An 18,419-nucleotide genomic window follows, 5' to 3' on the forward strand; every position below is an offset into this window, starting at 1 on the left:
CAAAGTAGAAGAATGTTGACTTTTATGGGACTCTCCTCTTAGTTGCAGTTGCATTGCGGTCAAACTTTTGTCACATTCTATAGTCATAGTTTACTTAATGTTGCTTTTTCTAATACTCTGTGAGCTCCATAATGTTGCTTCTCTTATTTCATCCACAATAGTATTTGAACTATTATGGATTTTATTGAATGGAATTAATGAATAATGCCTGTATTGCAGGTTTATTTTTAGACAGTGCTATTAAAATTAAGAAACCTGGATCCAAATGGCATTTTCAGGTGACAAGGAAAGTGCAAATCAGTGTAAAGAAATCTGTCTCACATTTGCATATTTGCATATTGGATTTTATTCTTCCGGATATCCTCACAAGTGGAAAACTGCAGTCAGTGCCAATGATGAGTGGGGACATTTACTGTTTAATTTGGAAATCAGTTGCTCATTGGAAGTTATGTTAAAGTTTTTCATTTAAATCTGTGAGACTGGATCTCCTTGTGTATACTTCAGAGCCACAGCTCGAATAAGAGAAGGATCTTTCGGGAAGTTAAGTGAGGCAGTATCTGAGCCTTTTTCATATAAAAGTGAAAAGTATCAGACTGGATTTTATTCTACAACATTGTGACAACCAAAAAGTCCGAGACATAGAACCAACTTTCTGGATTCTTTCTGCAGAAATGCCATCTGGAATTGAAAATGCTTTTCTGATAGCAGCCACAGGCGGATTCCTAACTGGAATGTTGGGGAACAGTTTCATTGTACTAGTTAACTGCATTGACTGGGTGAAGGGTCAAAAGCTCTCATCAGCTGACTGCATTCTCACCAGCCTGGCTATCTCCAGAATCGTTCTTCTTTGCATAATACTGTTAGATTCATATTTAATGGTGGTGTGGCCGCATCTGTATATCATTGATAATATAGCAAAATTCGTTAATAGTTTTTGGACACTAAGCAATCACCTAGCTACTTGGTTTGCCACCGGTCTAAGTGTCTTCTACTTCTTTAAAATAGCCAATTTCTCCCACTCCTGTTTCACCTGGCTGAGGAGGAGAATTAGCAGAGTCCTACTCGTGCTTCCCCTGGGGTCTTTACTCTTACTGCTTTGCAACTTTGAATTAACAGATACATTTAGTAATTTCTCGGTTAATGTCTATCAAAGATACGAAAGAAACTCAACTTGGTCCCTAAATGTAAGTAAAACTCTGAATCTTAACAGCTTGATTGTTTTCAGTTTCACCTACTTAATCCCCTTTCTTCTGTCCCTGGCTTCCCTACTCCTTTTGTTTCTTTCCCTGAGGCGACATACCAGGAATGTGCAACAGAACTGCTCTAGGGACTTCAATACAGAGGCCCATCAAAGGGCCATGAAAATGGTGATGTCTTTCCTTTTCCTCTCCACAGTTCATTTTTCTTCCATCCTATTAACAGGTTGGATTTTTGTTTTGCTGCAGAATTCTCAGGTCAATTTGGTGGCCATATTATTGTCAACTCTTTTTCCTTCAAGCCACTCATTTATTCTGATTTTGGGAAACAGCAAGTTGAGAAAAACTGCTTTAGGACTACTGTGGCATATTAATCACCACCTGAAAACAGTGAAACCTTTCATTCCATAGACTTTCCCAGAATTTTCTATATCCCAAGAGAATTAAATTAATGAAGAGACATTGAAGATCCATTTTTAACCTTTGTTTTCCTCACTGGATCCTTTTAGATACTATTAAACATCACAGACTTTCCCCGGAATGACCTATAAACTTAAAAAGCAAGCATCATCCTTAAAACACTAGCTAGTAAAAATGATATTTTTGAGACAATATGAATATAAAATATATCATGTGACATGTATTAATTTTATATGTGCTGGCAAATATTTACTATGTTCATATGTGAGAAAAATGATTGTTTAGAAATGAAAATCCCTTCTGTTAAGGTTTTATAGGCAAGATAAACACGACACCAGGCGAAGTGGGTGCAAGGCAAGGTTTATTAAAGCCACTCTCCGGTGAAGTTTCAGGGCTCAGGAGAAGGGGAGCCAAGAAAGTTGCACCGGGAGGAGGTGAGCACCCTTGGGCGAGGTTCCGAGACTCTGGAAAGCAGAGTGGGGGGAAGTCGCGCTGGGAGGGAGTTGGCGGTGCGTCTTTTATCTATCTCCTGCATAGGTATCCCGTTACCTATGGAGACGTGACCTGGGCATACATCCTTTTGGCGGGAGCGTCAAGGGTTAAGGAGGGGGGCTAGGCTGGAAGACAGAGGCGAGGCCCCGCGGAGGTCATTTCCATTGCTCTTCCTGCACTCCGGGAGCCTTCGGAGCAGAGCCGAGGGTCATTTCTATTGTTCCTCCTGCACTCCCGGAGCCCACCGACCCAACACCTTCCAAGTTGAAGTTGGTGGAATATTTATTTGTACAATATTAAGTTAAAAATTAATTGAGGAATAAAATATTTTTTTATGCTGTAAGGTCATCATCACATAACAACAGATGTAACTTTTAAAACAACGGAACAGCCTCTCCCTCTCATTATGAATCTAACCTAGAATAGACATTACCTTTGTTGAATAAGAGAAAATTCAACTTAAGAATAAGTTGAATAAACTGAATAATTATCCTTAAATGTGTAAGAATACTTTTATGTGTACTTTACAATGATCAAAATCACACTTAGATACAGAGTTTGTGTGGGGTGTGTGTCTGCATATAAGGACTATGTATACATTTTAAACATGTTTGTGTGTATATATACTGTTGGTTGATGTTTATAATAAAATGATTGAAATGAAATCAAAGTAGCTGAAAATGAACATAATCTTAAGGCCAGCAGGTGGCAAAATTGTGCCAATTAATGATATTGCAATTTTGAATAAAATGTTGTTATCTAGGAATTTTTAGAAATTATAAATTTAAACATATTTAACTACCAATAATGAAGAAATTGTTGTAGGGTTTTAAAGTGCCATAATTTTTCAGTTGTACAAGAAAACAAAAACCATTAACAAACTGGATAATAAATGTTGAAAAATATGTAGGTTATAAGTTAATTTTGTTGGAACAGTAGGTCAAGTCTGATGCTGGGAATATAAAAACTGTAAGGGCTTTGTAAAGTGTACTCTTCCTCCAGGGAGCTGTGCTATGGGGTGCTCTGATGAAGATGAGGGTACATGTACATACCTATCCACAGAAATTTAGATTTTTTAACTTCACTCATTATGTTGGACCCTATATAAGAAATTTCCTGGGGCTGGGGTGGGAGGATTGGATGAAGGAGATCAAAAGCTACAAACTTCTAGTTATGAGAAATATACATACTAGGGATATAATGGACAACAATGACGACTGTGATTGATACCTGCTGTATGGTAACCTTGAAAGCTGCGAAGAGAGTGGATCCTGAAAGTTCTTGAAAGTTACTGAGAATGGATCCCGGAAGTTCTCATCACAAGGAAAAATACCTTTTCCCGGGTATCTGTCTAGGAGGGTAGGTTGACAACCCATTGTGGTTGTCATTTTGCAGTATATGTAAGTTATTATGGTGTGCTGTATGTCAGTTATATCTTACACATTGCTTACACATTGCTGTATGTCAGTTATATCTCAATAAAACTGAAAGAAATTCTCTAATGATTGTCACTGGGATTATCCTTACTTTGGGAAAGGTGGAATTGTAATCATACTGGCAATTGTTTAGAATCAAATTTGGTTTCAACACATCCTTTTTAGTAAGAAAGTTAGATTACTTTGTACTTATTAGAAGTAAGCATATTTAGTTTTAGTTTTTAGGTTTACATGTGTCAGTTAACTTTTCTTTAATGACCAAGATTCAAATGAAAAGATTTAAACAACCATGCACAGCCCTTGCTTCTTACGAGTGGGATTTAGTAGTAAATGTCTCATTAAAATTAAGTCCTCACTTCTCATGTACTAATGTTGGAGAGATGAAGCTCATCTTTAAAAGATGAGGACTGCGTTACAGACTGGGCAGTGGCTACTTAAGTATTGCCTTCTCCTTATTAAAATGGTATTTTGGGATTAAAGTCTATACCTCCCTTTCCATAAAAGAGCCTGTGTTAGACACTCCAGCCATAATCCAAGAAAAGCTACTACTATCACATCTATAGCTAGTTCCATGCAATCTGGAAAGAATTGTATCTTATTTTGGGACCAAGTTATTGGGAAGGTAAAATGCTGTCATTGCTTTCTTGCCAATTATTTCCCTCCAAAAGAAACTTTAATTTTATTTTTAAGTCCTCTCTACACCCAACATGGGTGGAGCTTGACTGTAAAACTCTGATATCAGGGCGCCTGGGTGGCTCAGTGGGTTAAGCCTCTGCCTTCGGCTCAGGTCATGATCCCAGGGGCCTGGGATGGAGTCCCGCATTGGGCTCTCTGCTCAGCAGGGAGCCTGCTTCTCCTCATCTCTCTCTCTGTCTCTCTGCCTATTTGTGAACTCTCTCTCTGTCAAATAAATAAATAAAATCTTAAAAAAAAAAAAACTCTGATATCAAATGCTGAGAATAAACTCTGAAAAAAACCCAAAACCAAAACCAAAACAAAAAAACTCTGATATCAAGGGTCACTTGCTCTACTGACTGAGCCAGTCAGGTGCCCCCAAAATAAATTTTTTATGGTCCTGATGTAAAAAAAAAATTTTTTTTCAGTTGCCCAAATCTGAGACCAGGAGAGCTGCAAATAACCTGTTTTTAATGCCAAAAGAGACTTTTGCCTAAGGCCTGGCCCTTGGCCTAGTGCCTGGCCAACACACTTGCCCAAACTAAGAAAATTTGGTGTTCAAGCCCTGTTGTCTCGAACTTTAGTGAAAAAAAAGGTCTCAGTGGAATTACGCATGGATCAATACAGATTTCAAGGTTAACACTGTTGAATTTCCAATGGTTTAGGTATTTTGTCTGCTGTTCTGGCTTGAACTACATGTGCTCTAAGCCAGGGACTTCCTTAACTGAAGTACAGAAACAAGGGGACCATCTGTAAAACCTGTAATTCCACAGTCCACAAACCTGTGACACTGATAAATGCTTTTTGTAGAAATCTATGTCAGGTGTGGATTACTTTCAGAATAAATCTTCATTAAAAAAAATGGTCAGGGGGCGGCTGGTGGCTCAATGGAGAAGGTCATGATTCCAGGATTCTGGGATCAAGCTCTGCATCAGGCTCTCTGCTCAGCGGGGAGCCTGCTTCCTCCTCCTCTCTCTCTCTCTGCCTGCCTCTCTGCTACTTGTGATCTCTGTCAAAAAAAAAAAAAAAAAAAAAAAAAAAAAAAAATCAGACGATTAGTTTGATCAATGCAGAAAAAAGTTATCAAAGGGGGTTGCTTATTAAAAAAAACACAGGTGACAGATGTGCTATTTTCAATTTTAGCAATTTTGTGAAAAACCAACATACATACAGCTTCAGAAGACAAAGGCACACCATGGTACCTCTATTCCTTAGCCTCATGTTTAAATTAGCTAGTTTTAAAAATAACCTCTTTTCCCTTTCATACAGATCTAACCTGACCTCTGAATTGTAGGGCTCCTATTAATTACATTCATTTGACTTCAGTTTGGCATATTTTCAAGCTTTCTTTTTATCAATTAAAAACTAAAATAGTTTATTGAAAAATAGCCCCTTTTTTTCAAATTAAACTTTTGTTTTGTTTTTGTTTTGTTTCTGTTGGCCCTACTTCCATTACTGTGCCTACGATTTCAGAGTGAAGACATTCCAGGCGCAGTGACTTCATTAGTGCTTTTTACCTTTTGGTTGTGACAATTTATTTTTCCTCAGTTTGGTTAATATGAAAAGGTATACCCAATCTATTTCACTCAATATATGAACAACCTTCATTTCTCTTTGTTCAATGATGCCCTCCACTACCTTACTGCAAATAAATCCACATACTTGGTATTTGAAAACCATGAAGATGGGCAAAATTTTCTAATGTTTGCAGCAGATCCCTGATTAGGATAGGAACTGGCAGGGGTGCCCTCAGATGTACTGCATCTAAGCTGCTAAGAATTCCATAGTTTCTTCTTATCATTTGTTGTAGGCACTCAGTAATGTCCTTGGCGTTTTGATTGTCCCAAGAGCGTTGCTGAGATTTGTGTTTGTGTGGAGTGGAGGGGGGAGAAGTGGACATCAGTTGCAAAGATCCATGACTCGGTCTGGTGTAATCTTGCTGGGTAAAATAGGCTACAGGAGAATTCTCGTTAAAATTCCAAGAAAGTTCCCACACTCATAAATCCAAGCCAACTGATGTGAATCAGTTGAACCCTACTGGAAATTCTATTTATTGCGGGGGTTTCTTTCTTGGTTCACTTGCCTGAAACCTTCCAAGTCTGTTCTTTAGATTATTTTCCAGGCTCAGTTTCTAGCAGTTTTCTCTGTCTCCTTTTGTTCCTATAGTCCTAAACTTTCTGTTCCCACCCCTTTTCGTTCTCCATGTGTTAAGTCCTATTTTCTTTTTGACTGTATCAAATCTATTAATGCTGCACCAGGATAAGCCTCCATTAAAACAGGATTGTAAAACTTTATAAGAGAAAATTTAAATAAGCCTCCTCAGAGCAGTGATGGATAGTTTCTAAATTCATGTTAACTTAATCTCTACTCCTTAGAGGGAAGTAAAGAGTTCCCTTTCCTATCCTAGGAGTGATGTCCTTTTCTCTCTCTCCCTCCGTCCCTTTCCTCCCCACATACAGGCCAAATAAATGACTTTACATGGCAGAAAGTATAAAATGCTTGAATTTACATGTCAAATTATAGTGAATGTTTATATTCTAACATAGAAAGCCCTCAAATTATACTGAAGAAAAAAAAAAGACATTGCCATCCACGACCTAGGTAATACTTCTATGTGAAATTTAAGAAATAGGGCACCTGGGTGGCTCAGGTCATGATCCCAGGGACCTGGGATCGAGCCCCACATTGGGCTCTCTGCTAGACGGGGAGCCTGCCTCTCCCCACTTCCCAGCCTCTGTCTGCCTCTCTGCCTACTTGTGATCTCTCTGTCAAATAAATAAATTATATATATATATATATATATATATATATATATGAAGAAATTTAAGAAATAGGATTATTAAAAGAACAGGATTATTCAGCATTACTTATACATTAAAAAATTGAATCCCTCATCAAAAGTATCTGTAGGGATAAATGAGGTTCGACTGTAGTTTGGCCAATTACTATGACCTTGAAGAAATTATCTAACATCTTTAAATTCCAGTTTCCTTATCTGAAAAATGATGATGAAAATGTTTTTACTCATAGGATATACATGAGAATTATAGAGATCATGTACATAAATAATTGTAGAGTTCCTGGTATTAAAAGCTCAATAAAATTAAAAAATGATGCTGGTAGTAGGGAAAAGCTCTTTTAGCCAAGTAATCACATTGTTTTTGCCCTCAAAAAAAAAAAAAAGTACTTATTCCCTATAAGTTATGTATGTTACTATGATCACCATTTCCCTTTTAAACTGTAACAGGATTCTGATTCCCCATCATTTTTATCAGTTATACTTCATAAATATTTTTTCTTTATTGGTGAGAACTACACCACCTCTCTGCTTCTTCATGCTGTAGTGGTCTCTGGACCCATCAACATTCGTGATGGCCTGAAAAGGCTCGATGTATGGGCAATAAAATGGATCACTTAGTAACGGGGCAACTACACCTTTCTTTCCTTCATTGACTAATGACTGTGCAGAAAAAACAAATTTGGCGTTTATCCAACTATGTTTATTATCTATGTTACATTAGGCAATGCTCTAAGGCAAGGGATACAGCAATGAACAGTCTTAGGCTTCATTGATGTTGCCTTGCCTTGATGTGGTTTAAGAGGAATAAAACAACTTGCAAACTAGAGTAATAAGTGGATTAACCAAAGAAAACAAGATTCTCCTTTGGGAAACTTCACTGAGTTATAAATGTGGGAAGAAAAATACAGACTGGGTGTAAGAGCAATTGTGAAGAATAAAGGGCAAATCCTGGAGCCTTCATTCAGTTGCTACTTTGTATCTGCTGATACTATGTAGGCTGTAAAACTGGACAGGATACAGTATTTTCCCTCACAGAGCTTCCAGTATAGCAGGAGGGTGTGAACTACAGTAAGGGCTTAAGTGCCTTGTCTATTTAGTGTAACAAAAGGCGAAGCTGAAGAACAAAGGTTGAAGGCACATATTAATGTATCCACGGGAATGGAGCATCCCAGTCCCTCAACATTCCATGGCTAATGGCAGCCACATTCTTTTGTTACAAAGTGGGACACTAGTACTAGGGAATAGTGGTGTTCACCATCTCTAAGTCCCCTTGCATTATGGAATTACTCCACTGATGAAATTACATTGCTGATATTTTATACTAAAATGTTTTTTTTTTTTAAATTTTACTTATTTGACAGACAGAGATCACAAGTAGGCAGAGAGTCAGACAGAGAGCGAGGAGGAAGCAGGCTCCCTGCTGTACCATGACCTGAGGCAAAGGCAGAGGCTTTAACCCACTGAGCCACCCAGACACCCCATATTAAAATGTTTTAGTTTCTTCACTGTCACAGTAAGAACCGAGGGAAGAAGAGTATAGAAAACTGTCTCTTGGATATTTAAAAATAAAAACAAAAACAAAACTCACATCTGATAACTAATGTACAATTAGGCAAAAATAAGGCAGCCTATGAAAATGGCAGAGGTTGGTATTAACACAGCCCTTAGATGGAGTAAACGAAATGAACTCTAATATGATCAGGGGAATCTGGGGAAAAGAATTTTAAAAAAAGTGACTTCTAAATTCTAAATTCAGCCTTAAAACACATGTAGTGTAACAAGAGGCAAAAAGGAAAAAAAAAAAAAAAAAGAAGAGAGTAGAGAAAGAAAGTAGAAAGAGGATGTGCTTAAAAAAAACTTCAGGAGTTTGCCTGGAGACAAGAAGTAAGAGTAGGAAACAATTACCCAAAGCCAGACTTGGCGCCGGAGGGGGCACTTGGTTTACAACCCAAGAGTGTCTTTGTTGGTTGGACACAGTTAGTGGAATACAAAACTTCAAATAGTTTATAAATCTTTACCTCTGCAAATAATGGCCTTCAAATTCTTAAAAATCTGTCTGGAGGCTCTGCTGTATGTCCCTAGGGTCAGTACCTTAACAGATCACCTTTAGGACTGAAAAGCTCCACTGGAAAAAAGCAGGCATTCTCTGAGTTTTAAGTTTTACTCACATGCTAAGGAGATAATATTAGAACAAATACTACTGTATATATAACAAGCACTAAGGCAGGCTTATTTTTAATTCTCAGGCTGACTTTTCAAAGGAAGTTTTTTTTTTTTTTTTTTTAAGATTTTATTTATTTATTTGACAGACAGAAATCACAAGTAGGCAGAGAAGCAGGCAGAAAGAGAGGAGGAAGCAGACTCCCTGCAGAGCAGACAGCCTGGTGCAGGGCTCCATCCCAGGGTCCTGGGACCGTGATCTGAGCCCAAGGCAGGGGCTTTAACCCGCTGAGCCACTAAGGTGCCCCTCAAAGGAAGTATTTTTAATCTTTCAATAGTTGAGCTAAGCCGGGTTTTAGGCAGATTAATGGATTCATGTAAAACCACAAAATTAATAGTTTGTATTTTAACAGTGATATGCCTGATTTAAAAACTCAATCACATTTTATTATGGTGGCTCTTAACCAGTGCTGTATATTTCAATTGCCTGGGGGGAACTTTTAAAAATGAAATTTATTTAAAACAAGTTTTAATCATAGAAATACATATGTACAATTAAGAAAAAAAAACAAAATAGTTAGATTGATAGTGAAGGACAGTAATCCTTTTTTCTCCAGAGACAACCACTTCTTACTAGTTTTTGAATGTTTATTTTATTGACCTCTCTGTATTAGATCTTGACTGATTCTTCCCCATTACACACACCTCTCCCCTCTCCAATCCCCCAATGTTACATAATCATTTCTTGTTGTATTAGTATTCAGTATTTACATCATGACTGGCTTTATATGACCAGTATTATTCACCACTGAAGTATGCAACGTTGTTGTTTTTGTTTTTTGTTTTTTGTTTTTTTGATAGAGATCACAAGTAGTCAGAGAGGCAGGCAGGGAGAGAGGAGGAAGCAGGGTCCAGCTGAGCAGAGACCACCCCCCCATCTCCTCACCCTCCACCTCCACCCATGTGGGGCTTGATTCCAGGACCCTGAGACCATGACCTGAGCCAAAGGCAGAGGCTTTAACCCACTGAGTCACCCAGGTGCCCCTGCAATGCTGTTCTTAAAAAACTCTGAATTTTCCTGTTTCATAACGGATATATTTCCTTAATTTTTAAAAAAGTTGCAGCCCACCAATTCATCTCCAGACTCTGAAAGATTATAAATTTCGTCTTTATATTCAAACACACCCAATACTCTGTTTTCCTTTGTGAGGCACTCCAACTAACTTGCTATCTTTAGGCATTTCTTATTGAATTCGTGCTGTTCTCCCCTATTTTCTTTCCTTTTATAACAATATGATTACGATTTTTGCAACTTGATGGCATACTCCCTATGTCATTTACTCTTTAAATAATAAAATGCCTCTTTCCCCACTGACAACAAACTATACCTCTCAACTTCCCACTTTACAAGAACACCATCATTTCCTCTACTTTTCCCTCCCCACTTTCAACATCCCTGCTGGTAAACTGTACTTTTCCATTATCAAAGCTGGTAACATGGAACTACAATTAAGTATTTTCTCAACAGATGAAAACAATAAACATCATTTATACTAATGACAATTACTTAAATATTATTCACGAAGTAGCCAAGCTTAGGGCTGTGACTGGATTTCCTTCTTGTTGGCTACTCACAGGGACACCGAAAGACAGCCCACTTTCTTACACTCCAACCCTCTGTTCAAAATCCAGCAGCATTTCACGTTATCTGGTATTAGACGGATGCTTTTCCGGTACCGCTGGGCTTTTCCACTGAACATTTCTGAAGGTTTTGGTTTTCTCTTGTTGAAGAAATGTATTTGTCTTCCACATATGTTTAAGATCTTCAGCTTCTTATTCATTCAATGTCTTGCTTACAATCCAATATTCCCGAAATGTATGTTTTCTTATTTTAATTTGGACCATGAGTTTGTCGTACATTAAAATTTTCCTGAAAACTTTAGTAGCCTTCCTTTTTTATAATGCATCATGTTCGTTCTGTTTTTGTTTTGAGGTTGCAAAGCTTAAACATCGCCGTAGATCTTAACTGAAGCTCTTCGCCGCCCCCGAAACACCGCTGACCTCCTCTCCAGCCGCTACCCGCTTTCCGCCACCGCCCTGCAGCTCCATCAGAGACCGAGCGCGCAGCCGCAAAGAGCGCTCGCTCTAGTCCTCTCGCGAGAATCCCGAGCTCCGCGCTCGCAGCTCCGTTTCGCCGCCGAGCCTCCTGGGAGTCGGCCATGGCCCGGCCGGGAAGTCGGCTGCGTAAGAAGGGCCCTAAATGTGTACCTGCAAGCGGATGTTGAGGATCACCGAGCCTGCGACGTAAAAGTACGGAAAGTTCATGCGCAGCTGCCAGGCCAGCTCGAAGAAGGCGAGCAGGGTGCGGGAGAGCCCTTTGCAGAAAACTCCGTAGGAGCTGGGGACCGCGACCGTGCTGGAGGCTTTGAGGGCCAAGGAAGACGGAGCCGCCGCGGTGGCCATGGACACGGTGTCGCCGCTCCCCCAGTGTTGAGCGCCGAGAGTCACCACAGGCTTCGTGTACTCCCGACCGACGGCCGGGGCGGCGAGGGTCAGGGTGGGGGTGATTACGCAGCCGCCAGGCTCATACCTGCGCCGCCCGCTGGCTCCGTGTCCTCCCCAGCGGCGCTCTGCCCATGGCCGCCGCTGGCGCTCCGCCCCTTCCTGTCTGCTGCTCCCGCTGGTGTTTAGCCCTTGGAGCTAAACAGGTGCGGAAGGGGTTATGCGCATATTATGCCGTACGCATTGTCTTATGCGTGGTCGGCCAGATAGATATTATTTCCCCTGTCAAATGAAGAAAGGAAGTTTAGTAAAGTTAGGTAGTAACGAATTTGACCTAGAGAACACAGTTTGTAAGGGTTGAACTCTAGGTTTAAGACTGGTTTGTCTGCTATGTGATGTAGGTTATTAGCCAGGAATATCACCCTTTGATTTCATAAAATTAACCCTAATATTAGGGCAGGTGAACTCCTTACATAAGCCAGTTCAGACATAAAGTCTCTTGTGTTCATAACATGCCTTAGCTGTAAAGGATCACAACCTCAGGCTATGGATTTTCTGTGTATTAGGACTCTTTCCATTGCAAGTGACAGAAATCTTTAGGCAAAACAAAATGAAACACATATACTTTAATTTGGGGGGGGGGGGTTGTTACATATATGCAGTATCATTCCGACCTGGGTAAACCCATGAAAAGTCCAGATTAGGTATGGCAGCTTCTACCATTTCTGCATGGGGATACCCCTGTATAACTTATGGCTAGGCCCCAAAGCTTGGAACACTACTAAAACCTCAACTCTGAATGACTTTAGGGTAATGTCATAGTGTATCTCCCATAACCCCATCCCCTTCTGATGTTTAAGTGATGCACATTTCATTACCTTCTCTAATCTACATTTTAACTTAATCTCTACACTCAGGGATTATTCAGATATGTTATTTATGATCAAATTACCCCAAATTACCATCTAGTTCTGAAAAAGCATTGCTCACATCTCACATCTCATCCTGCACTGAATAGCTGTAGTTACTATTTGAAGCACAACTAATATATCCTAGAGGACCTCTGTTTCTCCATATTCTACTGATAATGGTTGGTACAAACAACGTGCCATCATGAAATTTATAAAATGTAATTGCATGTCCCCAGCTAGAATTTTTTCTACTTTGCTATACTAATACCACTCCAGCAATGCTGTGTTGACACCACTTAAAATAATGGATTACCAGAGGTGTCTGGGTGGCTCAGTGGCTAAATGGCTGTCTTCGGCTCAGGTCATTATCCCAGGGTTCTGTGATCAAACCCAGGGCTCTCTGCTTGGCTGGAAGCTGGCTTCTCCTTTTCCCACTAAAATCTTAAAAACAAAAAAAACCTGATTACCAATCAGTTGAGACAATGTATAAATAGAATAGAATATTGGAATAGGACCAATATTTTACATGGTTCTGGTTTTTATTCTGTCCTTTGAATAACTGATCCATATTTTTTTGCCTAATAGGCATATGTAAGTAAGCTGTTAGCAGTAACACGTCCTAAACCATTTTTCTGGTTGATACTCCATTGGGTACTCACTGAACCTTCCTTTTCTAATCTTGCTTATTCCCCCTTTTTTGACTCTATATTCCCAATTTAGTACTTTTTTTTTTTTTGAGAGAGAGTGTGGGGGTGAGTGCATGGTGGGGGAGGGGCAGAGGTAGGAGGAGAGGATCTCAAGCAAACTGCCCTACTTGGTGCTCCATCTCACCACCCTGAGATAACCACCTGAGGCAAAATCAAGGGTCAGACACTTAACCCACTGAGCCACCCAGGCAGCTCCCTGCCCCCTCCCCATTTACTACTTTTTAATGACCTGATTGGCCTTAATGATCCTTTGGAAGAGTTTAAAGGTAAGTGCCACTGGGTCTGCAAAGGTCTATATTGGCAAATTCTCACTATTGTAGTTATCAGGTATAGTAGGTCTTTAATTTTAATTTTATTTATTTGAGCCTTGTCTCTTATTGAGTCTGGTTTAAGATTTGTCAGTTTTGTATATCTTGTAACCAGGTGGTTTTTGAGTTTTTTTCCTACTGTTTGTATAGTCTCTGCTTTTCATTTATACTCCTTGTTAATGGTGGTGTTTTGTTTTGTTTTTGTCTTTCGGTAGTTCCTTGAAGTATACATTAGGTTGTTTATTTGAAAATGTTCAATCTGCCCGCCCTGAGCTCATGGTTGCCGCTCAAACCTTTGTGATTGCCATGCCACTGTTTTTGTTCTTAACAGCTCCCAGCAGATGATGGTATGTGAAGATTGTCAGTGTCCCTTAGTCAAGCTCCTGGAGAACTACTAATTACTTTGCCCTTCAGCACCTTGATGCAGGTCCAACCTTCATGAGCAATTGGGAAGTCAGGACATTAGATATGCAGACTAAACCCTATCAGGGAGAAGCAGAGCTGGGTATTTTTGCCTACTTTGTGCTTCAGCAGAGGGGATAGTTACTGGGAGTCTTTGTGTGCACATATAGAACCACCTCTTTAGTTTGTGTGGTCCCCAGGGATTTATGGATGCTGAATCCTGCCAGTTCCAGAGCTAGTCATAAAAGCTGGGATGCTGGATGTCTGGATATGCTTGTAGTGAGAAGCTGGAGCTTTGGTTTTATTGTTGAAGTGATCTGGGAGGAAACAGTGGGTGATGTGCCCTGCTCCTTCCTCTGTCAGGCTCCTAAGGAGGAACATAGGTAGTTCCAACATACAGACTGATTAGAAGCCATATCCTCAGGCAGTAGCTGTGAAAGTCTGCTTTTTAGGGAGAAACCTGGAAATCGGTGTTCCAACATACAGACTAATTAGAAGCCATATCCTCAGGCAGCAGCTGTGAAAGTCTGCTTTTTAGGGAGAAACCTGGAAATCGGTGTTTTCTCTTGGTGCCTCTGCACTGAGTCTGGGGGAGGGGAGAGATTGCGGTGGGGAGTGCTAGCATGCCTGTTAACAACTGTTTCTTTGTCTGATATAGTCCTGTAGGCCTAGATGGAAGCCCTGTACAAGATCTTAGAGCTAAGTGATTTGGGAGAGCATTTCTTGGCTGGCAGTGTTACAAGTTGGCCTAAACTTTTTGCTCTTTCAGGAGAATCTGGGAGTTGGGGGTTCCTTCCTATTTGGTGCTGTGCAGGGGTGAGGCTCATGCTCAAAGTATGTTTCAGCCTTTCCTACTTGTTTTTATGTGGATATATTCTAAGTTTCCCAGTGTGCAGGAGTCACTCAATTAGTCTGCATTTTTCTTAGAGGGAATGGATCATGTGTAGCTGCATATTTGGTATGCTGTGAGAAGAGAGAAATTCAGGAGCTTTCTATTGTCACCATCTTAATGATATTTCAACTGATTTTCCATGGTTGCTCCAGAGGTATTCTCTGTGTGTGTGTGTGTGTGTGTGTGTCTTTGGAGTGGACAGTATGGGGTAGGTGTGGAGTTTTCACACATTACTTCTCATATTGCAATGTCTAGCATTTAGTCATTTGATCACATCTAACTGCAAAGGAGGCTGGGGATGTCTTATGCATGCTTAGGAAGAAGAATAAAATATGGATTTTGGTCTGCCTCACTGTGTCTGCCACAGTCTTCATGGCTGTTTTTAAATCACCAGATGTACCCCTTTCCCCACTCATAGGACACAGTCACACCCTTTCCTGGGGACACAACTCAAAGTTCTGTATTTAAGTTCTGTCAGTTTAGAATCCAGGGATTTGGGGTGATAAGCAGTTCTCTACATGATTACTGGTTGATGTCCTTCATAGTCTGAAGACAAATGAAACACAGAAACACAAGATGGGTACCTTCCTCCATCCTCCACTTCCAACCAAAAAATGAATGGTTAGGATCAGGCTTGCTGGACCAAGTAAACTTTCATATGGCAAAGAGATTAGGGGGTCTATGGCTCTCAATTGTCCATAGCACTGACAAAATCTGGGTAGATACTGGGAAGCCCCTGGCACTGACTTTGCAGAAAAGTTCCTGATTAGTCCCTGTGTCTGGGCTCTGGGAGAAATTCATCATTTTCTGTGGCTCCTGGCTCCACCTTCTGGGTGGTCTTCATAATCATTTTTCTCCTTGGCTACATCTGAAGTAGATGTTGGGGAAGAGACCCTCCTGAACAAGGTACAGATTTCAAGTCTACTCCCTGATATACAAATTTGGAATCCAGTATGTCATTCAGATATCACAGATTTCACTGTCACACTCAACAAGTACAATTATCACAAATATTTAGGAAGTTTTGTTTAATCTGCTTGCTTTCAGTCAGATGTCTAGAGACAAAGATTTCCCTTACATAAATGTCTTCCTTAAGCAATTAATTAATTAGCTTACCTATGCATGACTACTTCAACTTCAGTAGTAGCTATCTGGAAGCCATCTGAAATAATGGGCTTATGTCAGAAGTTTAAACCCTTGGTCTGTTTTTTTCTACAAGGAATAGTTTCCAAGATTAACTAAAACTTAATGGGCCCTTGTCCATTAAGGATTTTTCTTCAGTTTTACTTGTTTGAGACCAAGAGCTGTGAGATTTTTACAAACCTATGAAATCCAAAATTTCTGAACTCACTCTTCCTTTTCTGTTTGCAACCCAACCATGTCATTCCTTTCTCATCTTGTCTTGTAATACCTTGCTAAAAACAGTTTTAGCACAACATTTTAGGTCTAATCAACCACTTCCACTAGGGCTAAGACAACATAAACAGGGCCTGCCTAAAAGATTTTTATATGTAGCATTTTTGGAAGACTGCCACGGCACATGGAACCCTGCATGTTTCCAGCCTCCAAAATTTGTATCTGCATGATCCAAATGCTTTTAAACCTGCCCACATTGTGTCACAAGTAGGCTCCCAAACAAAATGACTCACACATAATATAGAGTTAAATTGCTTTTTTCACAGTGTTTGAGGAGCCTTCTCCATACAGTTACCTGGGAATTAGGCTGAGTGAAGCGGGGGGCCTGCTTCCTCCTCTCTGCCTGTGTCTCTGCCTACTTGTGATCTGTCTGTCAAATAAATAAAATCTGTATTCCATCTTTAACATGTAGCTTCCAAGATTGACTTGGGGTCATACCCATTTCTGCCAGCAGTGAAGGAGGAGGTGTTTGGAGGAGTGTTCATGGGGAGATTTTCCGGGGGATGGACCTGTAAATGATGCACATCATTTTCACTCATATGTCCTTGTTCGGATTTCAGCCACATGGCCACAACCACCTGTAAGGGAAGCTGGGAAGTACAGCCTCTCAGCCCAGACAAAGATGAGATGCAGTCGAGGACATGGCTGTCGGAGAGCACTTAGCACCATTACAATCAAAATAGCCAATAAGTTATTGTAAAACAGTTTCTGCCTTTAGAAGTATGGTCTAGCTCGTTTGTGCCACTTTGATAATTTATACAAGCCCTGTATCTGTCTTGAAAATCAGCTTTTTTTTCTCTTTCCTTATAAACTCTAAAGAACTCAAGTTTCCCCTGAGCGTTCCTATCCACATAAAAGCATAGCTGATTCGGCATTGTAGCATCTGTAGCTTTCTCATATTATTCCCAGCATCTGTTGCTTATAACTTCTGATTTAGCTCTTACAATATTATGCAACTAATTATTTATATTTATTTGCTCCAGAACTTGAGTGTGCTCTTTGAACTATTTTTTTTTTTAAAGATTTTATTTATTTATTTGACAGACAGAGATCACAAGTAGGCAGAGAGGCAGGGAGAGAGAGAGAGAGAGAGAGAGGAGGAAGCAGGCTCCCCGCAGAGCAGAGAGCCCGATGTGGGGCTCGATCCCAAAACCCTGGGATCATGACCTGAGCTGAAGGCAGAGGCTTTAACCCACTGAGCCACCCAGGCGCCCCAGCCACCCAGGTGCCCCTGAACTATTTAAATTATTCCTACAAGTCACATTGAATCAATAAAAACCCTTCATAGGTAGAATGAGTGACAATAACAACAATTACATGGAATTTTTTCTAGCAATTTCTATTCAAACTCTAAAACATTTGCATTTGAATGTATGACTCAGGGAATATGAAAGTAGAACTTAGGGGGAAGTAATCTCTCATATTTGCATGTTTTCATACCTGACTTCATCCCTTGAATCATTAGCACAAATGGACATTTTCAGCTGGTGCAAGGATTGGTGGGGATTGATTAGCATTTAATCTGGAAACTAGGTAGTAGCTGACAAAGTCATAAGAGGGGTGGGTATTCATGAAGCTTCTTATCTCTTCCCAGAACTGTTTGGTTTAGCCCTGGAATCACAGTATCAATAGAGTGAACTATTCTTTTGTGAAGGTCTCTGAGACTATATGAGATAGAGCAGAATTTGGGTTGTCCTTTCTGGAATTAGGATGCAATCTCCAAGTGGATGTCAACCTGCGACTGTTTAGCTATGGAGCCATCACTGAGGCACCACATCAGAAATATTCTCATGGAACTGTGAGCTGGAATGAAGATCTCTTTGTGGTAGTGGCAGCAGGAGAGGTCCTCTCAGGAATGTAGGGAAGTGGGTTCATTGGACTGGCAAACTGCATTGAAAGGTCAAGAATGGGAAAATCTCATCAACTGATTTCATCCTTAACCAGCTTGGCTATGGCCAGAGTCACTCATCAGTGGGTAACAGTATTTGACTGACTGATTTATGATGGACTGTCTCCACATCCCTATGCCAATGGTAAACAAATAGCAAAAGTGGTTAATATTCTTTGGTAGTTGTAACTGTCCCTCAGAACAATGTATTACT

At 40.2% G+C, this 18,419-nt stretch overlaps 2 protein-coding genes across 2 annotated transcripts; one reads left to right on the plus strand and one right to left on the minus strand.

The window, feature by feature from the left end:
• The first annotated feature begins 671 nt into the window (after positions 1-671).
• On the plus strand, positions 672-1,607 carry LOC101670234 (taste receptor type 2 member 42-like). Its single transcript, XM_045073463.1, has one exon. The coding sequence runs from the start codon at positions 672-674 to the stop codon at positions 1,605-1,607; it is 936 nt and encodes a 311-aa protein (XP_044929398.1).
• Positions 1,608-9,813: 8,206 nt separating this feature from the next.
• Positions 9,814-11,940, minus strand: SMIM10L1 (small integral membrane protein 10 like 1). The gene has a single exon (XM_045073020.1). It carries the CDS (start codon positions 11,640-11,642, stop codon positions 11,436-11,438), a length of 207 nt encoding a protein of 68 aa, XP_044928955.1. The 5' UTR covers positions 11,643-11,940; the 3' UTR covers positions 9,814-11,435.
• Between the last annotated feature and the right edge of the window lie 6,479 nt (positions 11,941-18,419).

The sequence above is a fragment of the Mustela putorius genome, unplaced genomic scaffold (assembly GCF_011764305.1).
Source record: "Mustela putorius furo isolate JIRA1106 unplaced genomic scaffold, ASM1176430v1.1 tig00537227_pilon_pilon_pilon, whole genome shotgun sequence".
NCBI lineage: Eukaryota > Metazoa > Chordata > Mammalia > Carnivora > Mustelidae > Mustela > Mustela putorius.

Coding starts and splice junctions, on each gene's coding strand:
- LOC101670234 (XM_045073463.1), top strand. CDS start 672: ATGCCATCTGGAATTGAAAATGCTTTTCTGATAGCAGCCACAGGCGGA.
- SMIM10L1 (XM_045073020.1), bottom strand. CDS start 11,642: ATGGCCACCGCGGCGGCTCCGTCTTCCTTGGCCCTCAAAGCCTCCAGC.